General features: G+C 33.4%; 2 protein-coding genes across 2 annotated transcripts; both read right to left on the bottom strand.

Annotated features, from left to right (window-relative positions):
- Positions 1 to 1,962: 1,962 nt before the first annotated feature.
- Positions 1,963 to 5,289, bottom strand: LOC114314286 (Pentatricopeptide repeat (PPR) superfamily protein). The gene has a single exon (XM_028260764.2). It carries the CDS (start codon positions 5,224 to 5,226, stop codon positions 2,089 to 2,091), a length of 3,138 nt encoding a protein of 1,045 aa, XP_028116565.2. The 5' UTR covers positions 5,227 to 5,289; the 3' UTR covers positions 1,963 to 2,088.
- Positions 5,290 to 9,862: 4,573 nt separating this feature from the next.
- LOC114314206 (secretory carrier-associated membrane protein 1) lies at positions 9,863 to 15,700 on the bottom strand. Its single transcript, XM_028260662.2, has 12 exons — positions 14,133 to 15,700; positions 13,339 to 13,446; positions 13,168 to 13,230; positions 12,657 to 12,690; positions 12,445 to 12,567; positions 11,444 to 11,506; positions 11,272 to 11,365; positions 11,143 to 11,188; positions 10,985 to 11,052; positions 10,481 to 10,529; positions 10,311 to 10,376; positions 9,863 to 10,211 (listed from the first exon to the last, which is right to left on the bottom strand). The coding sequence occupies exons 1-12, from the start codon at positions 14,187 to 14,189 to the stop codon at positions 10,122 to 10,124; spliced, it is 861 nt and encodes a 286-aa protein (XP_028116463.1). The 5' UTR covers positions 14,190 to 15,700; the 3' UTR covers positions 9,863 to 10,121.
- Positions 15,701 to 15,760: the final 60 nt, after the last annotated feature.

The following is a 15,760-nucleotide window of genomic DNA, read 5'->3' as shown; positions in this document are numbered from 1 at the left end:
TGGATCCTCCAAGCGAAGAAACATTTTTTGTGAGTCCTAATGTTGTGCCCGAATCATCTTCTATTGACCCCTCTACCCAACCTAATGCTCCCCCTCGTAGACCACCATTGGCCAAAAGTAGTAGTAGTAGTAGTAGTAGTAGTGGGAGAACAACATCAAAGGCTGGGGATCATTTTGAAAAGATTAATATATACAATGATTTATTTTGCTTTAAATTTCATTTATTTTGTATTATTCAAAATTCATTATCTTCACTTCACATATCTTTGTTGTGTTATGTTTTATGTGTAGTTATTTCGGAATCAAGTTCATGTTCAAGACCAAGTCCGAGGAGCAGTTTTATTGAAGTTTAATATCATTGGTAAAATACTTTTTCTTTGTTAAATATTGTTAACATATGTTTACTTTAAGACCTTTTAGTGTTTTCCTTATTAAATAATTTCATTTTTTTGTTATGCAGGTTTAGATGACTCATGGTTTGGCTCAAGGAAATAAATGGGTTTTTTTGCTTCTTTTTGGATGACTGTAATTGGATGCGCAATTTTTGTAGGATGCATAATGTTTTGGATGAATTTACTTTTTTTTTTTGGCACTCTAGATGACTGTAACTTGGATGCACAATATTTTCCTTATGTTTTATGTGTAACTTAGATGACTTATACCCATTGGATGCACAATGTTTTGGGTGATATTGAATTATACCCACTGGAACTAATAAAAACCAATAAACTGCCCCTATGCCTATATGATCATATATTGACATCTGTTACAATATTGTATTGTAATTAATTATGTTGCCCAGGTTACTTTCATAACACATAGATGTGAATATTGCATTGTCGAGGTTGTTTTTTTGAGCAAGTACGTAATTGAATTATGTTGAAAATTTGTAAAATTTTAAACCGTCAAACCGATTCGTATCCATCTGTCAATGCGCATCTGCCGAATTGGCGGACGGATGCAAATTGATTTTCTCCAATCCGCCAATCTGGCAGACGGATGGCGAGTTGGAGGTTCTACGGTCGCAATTGATTTGTGCCCACCTCTGATGAGAACGATAGTGATTGTTTTATTAAAAAAGAAGGGACTATAACAAATTATATTTTTATGTATGAAAATTTTGTGAAAAAATCTCAATATAATGGTGATATCTATCATTATTGATATGTAAATATAATTAATCTTACTATATATATATATATATATAAATTATTAGAGTGTTAGTTATATTTACATGTAGAGTTCGCCCTTTATATGTTGCTTTACTATTAGTTGGTGATATTATATGTCAATGATGACGTGATATCAATATTGGCCCTGTTTGGTAGGGCTTATTTTCGGCTTATTTCAGTTTTTAGCTTAATTTAAGCTATTTCGATATGTTTGGTTCAACTTAATAATACAACTTATACCTTTTTATAAGTCAAAAATCAACTTATTCTTTGAGTAGGAGAGGAGAAACTTAATTTATAAGTCAAAAATCAGCTTATGTTTACAGTTATAAGCTATAAGCTGTTAGACTATAAGTTATAATCACTTTTCCACAGCTCTACCAAACAGGGCCATTATATGAAATTTTTACTCAAATTTTGTAAAAATTTAATTTATCTTACCATTATATAATTTATTTTAAGACTTAAATATATAACTTTTTTACATTGTCCATGATATACTAATTATATACAATACTTTCTTTTCGATTTTACTCGAAATTAATTACAAAATTTTATACTTTTGTAATAATATATTTAAATTTTTGTACTTAATATTAATTCAAAAATTATTATTATCTGCTTATTGTTGGTTATCAAAAAAAAAATTATAATTATAATTAATAAATGTCTATTCTGATTTGATTTTCTCCCTGAATGTGCGCGCCCCCAGAGAGAGAGAGAGTCAACATAAAGAAACTAGTACCAACATTTGGGAGTATCCTCACATCCACACATTACATATCCTCCGTCAAAACAAAACACCCTGTGTGTATATTCCAGCAGTTTACTGTTGAACAATTCATAAATACATAGAGATAAATGCGTGTACAAATGCAGCATAAGGTTTACACCATGGGTAATCATTACACTTGAATTATACATTTTCTGCCAATTCTAAAGAAGTTTCATCTGAGTCATCATCTTCAAGTCCAGAATCAGAATATTGTTGCGTCTCAAAAGCAAATCTCATCTCTTGGTTAACCAATTCAGCAAGGTCCTGCCTGTTCACATTTTTATAAGCATCTATGACTGCTTTGAATAAGGATTCATTTGGTTCAATCTCCCCATACTTTAGCCGGCTATAAATCCGCTTCACACCTTCAACCATGCCAGCTTTTCCATAACACCCTACAAGATTAATATAAGTAACGAGGTCTGGTTCTAGTCCCTCATCTTGCATTTTCATGAATATGTTCAAAGCCTTGTCAATTTCCCCTGAAGCCGCATAAGCATATATTGCGACATTATAGGCAAAAGAATCAGGGCCCACTTCGGCTTTTATAAAGATTTCGCAAGATTCAAGTGCTAAAGTATGGAAGCCCACAACAGAGAAGACACAAGCTATAACAGCTTGTCTGGCAAAAGGTTTCCCTTCCCAGTAACATGACTCGAGCTGTGTTACTGCTTCAGTCGAAACACCGCCCTTTTTCAGGACAGTAAATAGTACCTTAAACGTCCCACCATCGGGCAAAAGCTTCTGATTTATCATTTTATGCAACAATCTGCCACATTCAACTAGTTGCCCATTTGTGGCATAGCATGCCATTAGCTTATTAAAAGAGACACAATCTCTTAATATACCTGACTGTTTCATCTCCTCAGCAACATCAATGGCTTCATCAAACATGCCCATATTCTTGTAAAGATACATCATGGTTGCAAATGTAACTCCATCTGCCCAACCCTTATCTCTCAAATTATCAAACACTAATCTGGCTTCAGATACCATTCCGAGATCTGCATACAGACTGAGCATACTATTTGATGCCACGACATCAGGACCACCCTCCAAATCCTTCATCTTCTCATACATTCGTTTGGCTCCTTCTACAGAATCAATCTTACTGTATGCTTTAATCATGGAAGTGAGCACTACCTGATTCACTGAAATTCCATTTTCTTCCATAATGCGGAAATAATGAAGAGCTTCATCAACCCTGGAAGCCTCTGCAAATCCATTAATTAAAGACCCATAAACAACTTCATTGGGTTTTACCCCTGTTCTCACCATTTCTTGGTAAACATCAACTGCATCAGAAAGCCTGCTCAAATGGGCATAACTCGCAATGACAGTAGAAAAAGTAAGACACGAGGGTTTATGTCCCACTCTTTGCATTTCTCTTAAAAGGTCCCTTGCTTCGTCCACTAAATCGCCTCCTGATAACATTTGGATGAGAGAGTTGTAAGTGCACTCATCTGGCCACGTGCCACGTTTTTTCATGCCCTTGAAGAGTGACAATGCTTTATCATAAAGCTTTGCCTTACCATAAACTTTGACCATGACATTAAATTCCGCTAAATCCTTGCTCTGTCCAACCAAATCCCTCTTCCGGTAGAACACAGCCTCCGCTTCAGCCCAGAGTCCCTTGTCAGCATATGCATCTATGATAGCCACATATGTTTTCGATGACAACCCACCATGCAACTCACCCTTCTCAAAAATGACGTTTGCCTGCTCAAGCAACCCTTCATTGACATACATCTTAATGAGAACAGGAAGAGAGTTCTCATCAATACGCACACCAGATTTCTCCATTTCTTCAATCACAGCCTCCACTTCTTGAACCATGTTCCTCTCACATAATATACGCAGAACAGCTCTGTGAGTTACGACATCAGGGAAAAGCCCCACTTGCCTTATCTTTCTGTAACACTTAAGAGCTGCATCAATGTTCCCTGCATCAGCATATAAAGACAGAAAGATGTTGTAAGTTTTTGTATCGGGTGATATTCCCTTTTCTTCCATCTTTCTAAGCAAAGTTTCAGCTTCTGACATATGGCCATGACTTCCACAAGTGAAGATCATAGTGTTGAAAGTAATAGTATCCACTGCCACTCCAGACTTCATCATTTCAGCGAACACGCCCGCTGCGTCCTTCAATCGACCAGCCTTCCCATACAAATCAATCAAAGTATTATAAGTAGATGTAAGTCGGGGTTTTCGAACAGAGCAGTCCACATCAGATGAAGCCAGAATTTTCGCGGGACGATCCCTCCCACCTGTTTTGAAAAGCTCAGTCGACAAGAAGTGCTTCAAACTAATGGGTTCCGAGTATGACCCAGATTCAGAATCAGCCATAGAATCCAAATCAAGATCAACTAATTCAATCCTCCCTGAGCACCAATCCTTGTAAAACCTATCTGCTCTATCATATTCTCCAGCATCCTTCAAAACTCGGACAATTGTATTCATAGTGACTTCATCCGGGAAAATTCCCCTAAGTTTCATGTGTTTAATCCATAAAAGCGCTTCTTTAACAAGATCCGCTTTTCCATACACGTCAACGAGCATCCCATAAGTGTTATTCGTCGGAAGAACACCATTTTTTGCCATTTCAATCCAGCAAAGCCTTAACTCATCCCATTTCTGGGCTCGACCCAGTGTCCGAAGCACGACATTGTAGTGAATTACATTGGGCAAGTATTCTTTTTGTGATTTCATCCACTCAAAAACCCTAACAACCCTTTCCCAATTTTTCTGCTCCTTGAGAATCACAGTTTGTTCTTTGGGACTGAGCTTCCCATAATACAAATTAAGGGTTTTCTCAATACCATCCTCCTCCAAGGACCGTAAAATCGAGGGCAACATACCTCCATACCTCTTCTTCTTACCGTTAATTGTACTCTTTGAGGACAAAACCACTGTTCTTGAATGGCACTGAAGCTTAAACCCTAGAGAAACCCTAGTTCCCTTAAAGTTTTGCTTTTGGGCATGTGAATTAACGATTCTTTCATGGGTTTGATTAGTTTTAAATGAAGGAGATAGAGAAGGCAAAGAAGAGACTTGCCTCTTCACTAAGCTGTGGTGATTATAGAAACTATTTAGCCCTAGAAAAACCCGAGATTTGAAAGAAGAGTGAAGGGTTTGAAGCTTACATGGTGAAGAAACGATGTGGGTTTGGATTGAGTTCTTGAGATTTTCGTGCCCCAATTCTCTGGAACTGCAAGTTTGAAGCATCACTTCGTTTTTGCTCTGTGAGAATGAAGATACAGTGTGTAAAGGACAGAGCATGAGCTAATATGTGCTGACCCCTTTTAGAGCTGGAACAGTAGTATTTTCAGGCTTTAAAAACATAAGATTGCTGCTATTAGCGTCAACCACTCTGTTATTTTAATAATTTTTTATTTTTTTATAAAATGATATTAAAAAGAAAAAAGAAAAAGAAAAAAGGAGTAAAAAAAGTGATGTTATTTATAATAACTTTTTAGTTAAAATATCTAGTCTCCAAACAAGGCCTCGGACCTTCCAACTCTTTTTTTCTTTTTTTTTATTATAATTATACTTTAAACTAAAATTACATTAAAGGATAATTTTTAATGAAACACTCATTCACCAAATGAAAACAATTAAAATGATACTCTACAATATTGTACACTCACCTCTATCCTCATATATACATATTCCTTATCAATCTAAACTCTAATCATATTCTTCTTCATCACTATCCTAAACCCACATATTCATTTTCAATGAAAAATATTTGAAACCACATAATCAGTTAACGTTCTGTTCGATGGTTTCAAATGTTTTCGATGTTCCAAATCAGTTAACGTTGTAAACAATCATATTGCAGACTCCGAGTTTATATATTTGTAGTCGTTTTCACCATTCATTGATACTTATAAAGCAATGGAAGACGATGACAACAACTCTGATGAGGTTGGCATTGCATTAGTAAGTTTATTATCTTGCATTTAAGATTCTAGGTCGTTTTCGGTTCGATACTAGTTTATCAATTGTTAAGGTTTTGTTCAGTAATACATTGCTAAACAGAATAATTTAGTTCAGTAATACAATACTGAACATAAACACTTTGTTCGGCTTTGAAATGCCGAACGGTTCCATTTTATAGGATTTTTTTTTGAAGGTTTCCCTCTAAAACCCCCTGTATCGGGGTTTTACTCTGAAATAAACAAAAAAAAATATGTGATGGGGATTTGGAGGTTACCTGAGAGAAGAAAAAAGAGACCGTCGACAAGATTTTTGGCTAAGATACCGCTGTTCACAGTGACAAGGAAAAAGAGATCATTGTTTATGAGAGAAGGAGAAGAGAAACAGTCGATCTGTTTCTCAATCATTTGTCATTCTTAATCATCTCTCAATCATTCATCATTTACTGAAAGAAGAAGAAAAGAGGGTCTGCAAAATTAGGTGGGTGTACAATTAGGTGTAATGATATTATGAATATGGATAAATTTGGTATTAAGTGGATTGTTCAAAAAAAAATTATAAAAATTTAGAGTTTAAAATGGGGGTTCAAAAAAATAGAGAATTCGAAAAAATTAAATTGATACTAATAACAATACTCAAAAATAAATACTCCAAAAGACAACATCATAATAATAATAATAATAAATAATTTACATTTTTCTTCCTTAGGGTTGGTTTGGGAAGTGGGTTGATTTTTTGACTTTTTTGGTTATTTTAGCCTGGGTTAAAAAGCTTGGTTTGGAAAGGGCTTTTTGACTTTTTTTGTGAGAGAAGAGTATAATAATTATGGGTTGAATATGATGTTTTGTTGGTTGTGGCTAAAATAGCTTATTTTGTCTTTTGTGGCTAAAATAGCCAAAAAAAACCTACAAACCTTCTTCCCAAACAGTGCTAAGTTTTACTAGATTTTCACTTCAATTCCTCATTTATTAATTATAAAATTAAGTTATCAAAGTTCAACTTGCATTTTAATTTGATTGACGCTATTAGCACCTGGTAAATTATTTTGGATTCCTCAATTCTTAACTTTTTTTTTTTATTATAATAACCACCTCAAATAAAATTACTAAAAGGACATCATTAATTTTGGGACATTCCATCTCATAATTAAACCTACACACCCATTACATCATGAATTAGGGTTTATGAGAGTACCCACCTCCATCACCACCTATCCATCTTCTCTAAATCTCACATTCAAAACCTCCTCATCCTCAAAACCTTGAAAACCCTTTGGCGGCAATATTCCAGCGGCAACAGTGGCAACCACTTGACTATCTACATTTCTCTGGCAATGACAATTAGTAGAAGTTTTTCTAATATTTACAATTCCATAAGATGAGAGGAATATAACAATAAAAACTTATAGAAGGTTCATAACTTTGATGTTGTTCTTAGCTCAGAGGAGATTGGCCTTATAAGAGTAAGTTTCTTGAAAAAATGGCCAAAAATAATAAAATCTGTTCGTTATTTTTTTGAAACTAAACTCCCAAACATATGACCGAAATTCGGGAACACAAGTCCAAATATTTGTTCGAGAACCAGTAACTGAACATTTATTAACACATTGAACAGCCAAAATTGTCAATGTTTGTAAGTTTTTATTTTTTCAAGTTCGAGAATACAGGCCTAAACATTACTTATTTGTTCGGGAAGGCATTCTTAAACAAATAAGTAATGTTTGGGAATTTAGGTCCGAACATGGAAATCTCTTAACACATTGAATAGTCAAAAATTTTAAAACTTGCATAAGTTATCGCAAGTAGCCAAAATCCATTATTAGGTTCAAAAGTTATTCCTTCATCGCGTAACTTTTATAATAATGTTGCGTAGTTCTCTGCTAAACTCACAATTTTATAATATCTACAAACAAAATCAACCAAACCAATTATTATAATTTTTTGTCTTACAAGAGAAGAAATTATTACGAGAAAACTAAGAAATTATGTCTATATATATAGAGAGAGAGAGAGAGAGAGAGCATACAAACTGTGACAATGGTGAATGAGGTAACAGAGACAGTAATCACATTAGCACTTCTTCTTCTTGGTGGGTTTTGTCAGAATTTTTTGGAAGATGATTTTTTTTAGGGTGTGGAGGGTGTGTATTCAATGGGTGGAATGTTTTCATAAGGATAATTTTAATACTATTTGGGACGAAAAGGAATTTTGAGGGTTTCAAAATTTATAAGTAGAGCCCAAAGAAATAAGAGGTCCAAAATAATTTATGAATTGCTAATAACACTACTCTTTAATTTAGTCCTCGTGTAATTTCCTGTTAAAATTTTGAATGGAAAGTGATCATGAAAAACAGCTTAGGGGCACTAGAAGAAAATGAGAAATGTTAGGGATCATGAAAGACTTTTTATGAAAATGATCATGAAAGGTTTGTGACCCTTGGATTACCTTGATTAGTGTGTGATTTTTATTCTAAGTATAATCCAAAGGTCACAAATCTTTCATGATCATTTTCATGAAAGACTTTTCATGATACCTAGTATTGCTGGAAGAAAATATTTGTATGACTAATCACTTTTCCATATTTTTTTCACTCAAGTTTTGCTTTATTAGTCTATTATTTTTGAATTTTCACTCAAATTTTAAATAGTGAGATAACTAAAGGATCACAATAAAAAATAAATTGAATTATGAAAATTTGATTATTATAATTAAAATTAAAATGTGAGAGACAAAGTAAAATTTAAGTGAAATAATTTACGACACTTCATAACAATCAGGCATCAATCATGACAAAAACGCAAACATTACTTTGGGAGATCAAACCATACTAATACAATTGTTTCCTTGGCTTAGGGATTAGGGTGATGTGCAATATTCGAATTTTATGTGTGTTTTAAGGGCTCGTTTAGAAATAGATATTTTAGTAATTTTTAATTTCTTGGTTAAAATATGATGTAAAAAAATTAATATGTTTGTAATAACTTTTTGATTTTTTTACGAAAAGATGTAAAAAAAGAAAAAAAAAAAAAAATTTTTTGACTTTTTGATATAAATTATTAATTTTTTAAGTGATTTTTAAACTTTTAAACTAAAAAATGGTATTGCAAACGAATTAATATCAGAATAAGCGGATCAAATGGTATAAATTTTTTGCACAATCGCACAATTGATCGCAAGATTGTTCACAGAAAATATGAGTGGAGCAACTTGAGTGGAGCAGCCTTTTCAATGTCGGGCCTATCGAAAACAATTTTTATACTTGTAGAATTTTTGAAAACAATTTTAAAACAAACATGTTGGAACAATTTTTGAAATGAAATTGATTTGGGAAAATACCAAGTAATTTCAAAAACATACACTTTCAGTTTTTGCCTCATTTTTGCCTATAATTATCCAATCAGACTATCTATCAGCCAAAATAAATATATAAATAAATTAACAGATAAAGTAAATTAGGACCTCATAAATTGAACTTCATCATGTATACAAATAAATCAAATAAAATACAGAAATTTAAAAATAAAAAGCCAGCAATAAGCCACCAGTTGGAGGGTTTTTTTTATTTTTATTTTTTGTGGCAGTCAAAGGGGTGTAAATTTGGCCCGGCCCGGTCCATGTCGGGTCTCACGGACTCCCGCCAAAATTCGAGTCGGGCCAAGCTGGGCCCGGGCCAGAAAATTAGGCCCAGAAGTATTTAGGCCTTGGGCGGACTAGTGGGCTTGGACGGGCATGAATATTTTTTTTATTTTTTCTATCAAAATTTTGTTATTTTCTACTAAGAAAGACACTAGGCCTCGGGCAGGCTGAGCTGGCCCGGCTTAAGTGGGCTTTAAGCAAGCCGATGGATCGAGCTAGATTTCAAAATGATGGCCTTGACCCAAGTCCAGGGTCTAAGGCTAGGCTCGGGTTGGGCCCACCTCGGGCCACGGGCCATTTTTCTACTCCATTGTGATGTCTCTGGATGGACTAACATGCTCTTGAACAACCATTTCATGGCAATATAGAATAGGATCTCAAGAACAATGTGTCAAGCCTGGCCTCAAAGTAGCTGGCGACAATGACTATCAAAAAACTGACATGTCCTAACTTAAACTTGTTTGTCAGAATCTGTCTTTTACATACATATTTTAAGAAAATTATATGAACAAAATAAATACTAGACTAGGCACAAGTGCAAAAAAATAGTGAATGGTTTTGATTTTTCTCAGCATTATCAAACCAAAGAATCTTTCTGAATCATGGCAGTGCAGCCATCATTGTCCGTTTTGCAGCCTCACGCTTCATCTCTGCTGCTTTGCCACTGCCACGAAAGTACATGTAAACATCCTGCAATATTGGGACAAGGGACATCAAAGCTCAAGAGAAAGTACAAAAAAAAAGGAAAGTGAGAGGAGAGGAGACGAAATTGAAGTCAGATTAACAAACCTGGATAACCCAGATGCTGATCAGTGACTCGATGGAGAAAAATGCAAATCCAATAAAGTAGAAAATCTGTAAAGTAATAATGGAGATAATCAAGTAACTTTCCAACAATAGTTTTGCAGTTAGAATGGTCTGGTGATACTATGCAATATGCGATAAGATCATAAACTCACCCCAACCACAGTATGATCACCCATGACATCTATTGCTGGCAAGATTCCCCTGTCAAACAATCGGAAAATACATTCATCAGTTGCAGGATACAAAATAAATAACCAACTCACAACAAATGTGATCCCCTATATGGCTTAATTTGTTGGTTTTGCAGGAAAATGTAATGGAAATAATTTACAATGTTTAGTTTACTATTCCCAACGTTTTTGGGGGCTAAAAAATTTCAACACGTCTTGTTAGCACAAAATAAAAATTGAAAGAACACTGCAAATTCGAAGTCCAAAGGTTTTGGATCTGTATTTGAGGTTATTATGAATTCCCATTGCTTCCCCATCAATGTTTCCATATTGAAATCAAAGGTATAAGAGTTGTCCATGCTACACTAATTTCTTTTTTTTCTTTTTTTTTCCTTAGAATAATATTCTTCACTTTTCCCAATAAAACAATAGAAGGAAAAATTTAAGAAGTTATACTGCCCAAAAATCCTTTGAAAAAATACTTACGTGAGAGATTTCCCCCTGAAAATCATTGGAGGAGCAATTGCAGCGAAGACGCAGAAGGCAATATGGAACTGCATGGATAAAGAAAAGGAACAGAAATAAGACTTCCAGAAAACCTTCAATGTAGAAAACAAATCTAATTAGAAGATGCAAAAGCTTACCACGTAACTCAAGAAAAACCACCCAAACTTCAATGCACTATCAGTCCTGTAATGGGTTAACAGACAATTTTATAACAAAGAATTCCCAAGTAGATCCCAATTTTAAAGGCAAAGAGCATGAAATAGTACCTCATAGCACGATAAAGAGGACGATACCACAACACATAGGCCCCTGGAACCCCTGTTATGAAGTAGATAATAGCAAGAAACCAAATTGTCGGACCTACAAGACGAGAAAAATCAAGACTCATATATGCAAGCAAGAGGCTTAGAAGGCCATTCAAAGTATTTCCAAGCCAACCTTCTCCATTGATCCAGGCTACGGTAACTGCTATGATATTCCATAGAAGGCACACGACCAAACCTGCAAATGTCATGAATTTACAAGAAGTTCTTGTTAAAGCTTATTATGATAAAAAAAATAAAAAAAAAAAGACTAATTGAGCAATACAGTCAACAAAATACACCTCAACCCAACTCCAGAAAGAGTAATCCAAACTAATTGAATGCTATTTCTTACCAACAAAAATGTCATACAAAAAGAGCATGCTTTTCAAGGACATGTGGCAAATATATATTAGATGAGTAGGACAAGATATAGATGCTCATGCACCAAGGTTTTTAAATTTCCATTTCATATCAATTTTCTGATGTCATTTGGGAAATTAATGTTAAAAAAAAAAATCCTCAAATTTGGGAAATTCAAAGAAATTTCATCAGAATTCCATGATTTGAACATGAAAGGTAGTTGATGTAGATGACTATAAGCCCCTCCCCAAAACACGCGTGCACGCGCGCGCGCGCACACACACACACAGGGAGGGTATGTGACACAAGTCTTTAGGAGAAGCAGCATACAATCTTGAAAGTAGTTTTCACATTCAACAGAATCAACACATTCCAATGTTTTCACTTTGGAAGTTTGAACTGAAGTGAGAAGAATCTTGGAAAAGATTTTTAAAATAGGTAGCTTGCCACTAGGCCGTTAGTTATCTGAGACTTTGCTAAAAGCAGTGGTTCAATTGCTAGTAGAATCACAAGGCAAGGCTTAGACTGGCGGCAATCAACATCTTATCCAATAAAACTCTATATGACATGCTAGTAATTGATAAAAATAATGTGATTGATGACATCACTAGTGTTGAGTTTGCTAGAAGCTAAGTGGATAGAATTCACAAATTTCAAAAGAACAAGAATGGGAAGGCCAAATGCCAAACTCATGGTTATAGACTTACTACACACTACATTTGGACATTTTAAAAATTAAACTTCAATGCTAAAAAATGAGAGTTATTGAAATACCCAACAATGTTGTCAATGCAACATACTGCAACTTCTGTAAATGGATTGGAATTTCATTCCCAATATCATGATGAATGATTGGAAAGAACGGTGGCCAATTATTCTCCTCTATAACAATTCCAGCTGCCAAAAAAAGGGAAATATTTATAGAGCCAAGTAAATCAATCTATTTGATTTTTTAATGTATTCAAATATATAGACAATAGAACTACCTCGTGCCATAGCATCCTCCTTCCTTTTCAATTCCTGCATAGCATCATCAAAGTTGATAACTGATTACCCATAAAGATGAATTATGCCTAAAGTGCACAAAATAGAAAATGTAATATTTAGTCCCCATAGGGCACAATAAGGTGTCTAAAAATAGAACAAGGTTGTGATAGACCTTCAGGGAATCCATGACAAAGGCATAATATAAATGAAATGAAAAACTAATAAGATTAATACAAAGTGTCCATGAAGATAAATTAAAAAAATAGCCATTCAATAATAAATATTTTTTCCACCTATGCAACCACAAGCAGGCAACTACTTTTCCTTCCCGGCCAACACCTATAAACAATGACGCCTCCGATAATATAGAGATGTCTCACATGAAATTGCAATTACAAGTAAACTTAGAAGCTACTAAAAAAACAGAGTTTGAAAGCAGTGTGTATAAGACTTCCAATTCTAGGTAAAACATATTCGGAAGCTACAATTTTAATTAGTATAAACAAGTACCTGCTCCCTCCTCCTCAATTCAGCCTCCTTTGCTTGGAGTTCTTTCTCCTTCGTTCTGAAATCCTAGATTGCAGCAGAGGATAATGAAATTAACAAAGCCTATGTCTATGCATAAAAATAGTAAAAATTATCGCAGGTATAAATTTCAACATCCTTTGAACTTTAGTCTACCTTTCCATTATCAAGAGGGATATTGACTGTAGCACCACGATCATAGTCAACAGGTTCAGGAGGAAGCGGTGAAAGCTTTGAGGCTGCAACAGGGGGAACTCCTGGATTCTGGTTATCTCAGCAAGAATAATAATCAAGTACACCGTAAGTAAGACAATAAATGATCATCTGCGTGATGATATGCTTAAGCATAAAACAATAATTTAAGTTATTCTAACAGAGATAATTGTAATGATAAAAAGGCGTTCTAACAAAAAATAAAAATAAAAATAAAAAATCAGGCAAGGGGGCCTAACAAGCCAATGTAACTTCACAAGAAAAACATTTAGATGCAATTGGTTCGAGAAATAATATTCAAATTAATGAAGAGATTTGAATCTGAGATCTGTCAGCGCTTTATGGAAAGAAAATTTTACAAAATCTTGATAGCAAAAGTATCATTTACAAAACTTACTAAAAGAATTGATAGAGAGAAAATTCATAAAAAGAAAACCAAAAGCAGTATCCACCGTCTCATCTACAATCATCACCACCTGAAATATGATAGTTTCAATTCACGACCAAAACAAATACGATACACTGATCTGGAAATTGCAGACAACAAATCATAAAATCAACCACACAAAACACATCAACTCAAATCCATTTAGCAAAAAAACAAAATTTCAACCAACAAATTCTAATCCAGAAGAATATACATTATCCAAATCAACACGTTTGAACATTATAGATTTTACGTACAGAGTTATAAAAATGCAGGTATATATATATACACACATAGTTTTGGAACTTACAGCGAATGGGTTCACTTCCTCATCAGCGAAAGGGTTAGAATCGTGAGGGATGGCCATGAGTCAGAACCAGATCACCAAAATGGTACAAAAACCAGAGATCTGAACGATCGACAAAATAGTTTTCGTTTTCGTTTTCGTTTTCTTTTGCTTTGTTTGTTTCGCAGGAAAATTAAAAATAACAAACGAAACTTTCGCGGGTGGGAGAGGAAACAGGAGTTTTGTGTTTTTGGTTCTAAGGCGTTGTTTGTTTTTTTGGTTAATTTGGGTTATTTAACTTGCGAGAAATTACTGTCTAGTGAAAAGTAAAAAAAAATGTATTATAAACACGCAGGGTGTAAGTAATTCTATGATAGAGTGCAGTGAAAATTTGTTGCAGCTCTTTAGATTTTTGTAATTTTTTTTTCTTTCTGTCCCACTAGATAATAATTTTCCCTTTAACTAAACTTTCACATTTTGTACTTCAAAAGGTAGGACATTTAAATTTCACTTTCTAATTTTTTTTAATTAAAAAAAAAAACTACACACAAAATAAGCTAAAAAATGTATAAATACTTTCTTTCAAAGTTAAAATTAATTTTATATTACAAATAAATAAAAAAAATTATTTTAAGTGAAAACAAACAAGACTTAAAAGTATTACTCTGTTGAGTGACTCCGTTAAATGGAGGTGGTTTAAGTTGATGGAGGACATTTTGTGCTAAAAAAATGGAGACATTATTGGCAAACATATTCACTTTCGATTACTTGATGTCCATTTTCTAGAATTTGTCCAAATAAATTATTTATAAACAAATAAATAAGATATTTATAGTCAGTTGACTAGATCACAATTATTTCTAAAAATTTGATTTTTGTTAACAAGTTTAAAAAAGATTATCCATTTTGTAACTAAACAAAAACCCTTAAATAGAATAAATATATTTCCATTATAATTAGTTATGATGTGTTTATATTATTGAATTTTTTATATGGTTGATGTCCAACTTAATGTATTTATTTTGATATTTAGAAAACTACAAAAATGATTCAGGCCTCGAATTTGAGGCTCGAATTTGCCTCGAAATCATTTTTTTTTTCTTTTCTTTTCTTCCAAAGCTGTTTTAGTTTGTTTTTTTTTTTTAATTTTTTTTTCTCTCTTTTCTTTACAAGGGTGATTATGTATAAAGGTGTATTAAAAAATTTGACATTTTGTGAGTTGAGTTGGACTGATTGGGTAATAAAATTGACTGATCAATTTTTTTTAATTTAATTTTATTTTATTTGTTAGGTTGTGTTGGTTTTTTTTTTTTAAAGGTGGTTATATGTAGGGATGTGCAAAAAAATTAAACATCCTATGTTAACTCATCGTACAAAATTATGTGAAATTAATGAATTTTAACCAACAGTCTAACTGATCAGTCAATTAAGTTGGACTGATTAAGTGATAAAATTGACTAATTAGTTAAACTGTGAATTAAATTTTGTTAAACTGTTGGTTAAATTTTATTAATTTCATATAATTTTATATGATGAGTTGGTGAGAAATGTATAATATTTTATATTGGACTTACAAAAAAAAAAAAAAAAAAAAAACCTAACACAGCACCCATAAAAAAAAAAAAAAAAAAAAAAAAAAAAAAAAAAAAAAC

Source organism: Camellia sinensis, chromosome 8 (genome assembly GCF_055761805.1).
Source record: "Camellia sinensis isolate YWXY chromosome 8, ASM5576180v1, whole genome shotgun sequence".
Lineage (NCBI taxonomy): Eukaryota > Viridiplantae > Streptophyta > Magnoliopsida > Ericales > Theaceae > Camellia > Camellia sinensis.
The sequence above is the reverse complement of the archived record's forward strand: the minus strand, read 5'-3'. Positions and strand labels throughout refer to the sequence as shown.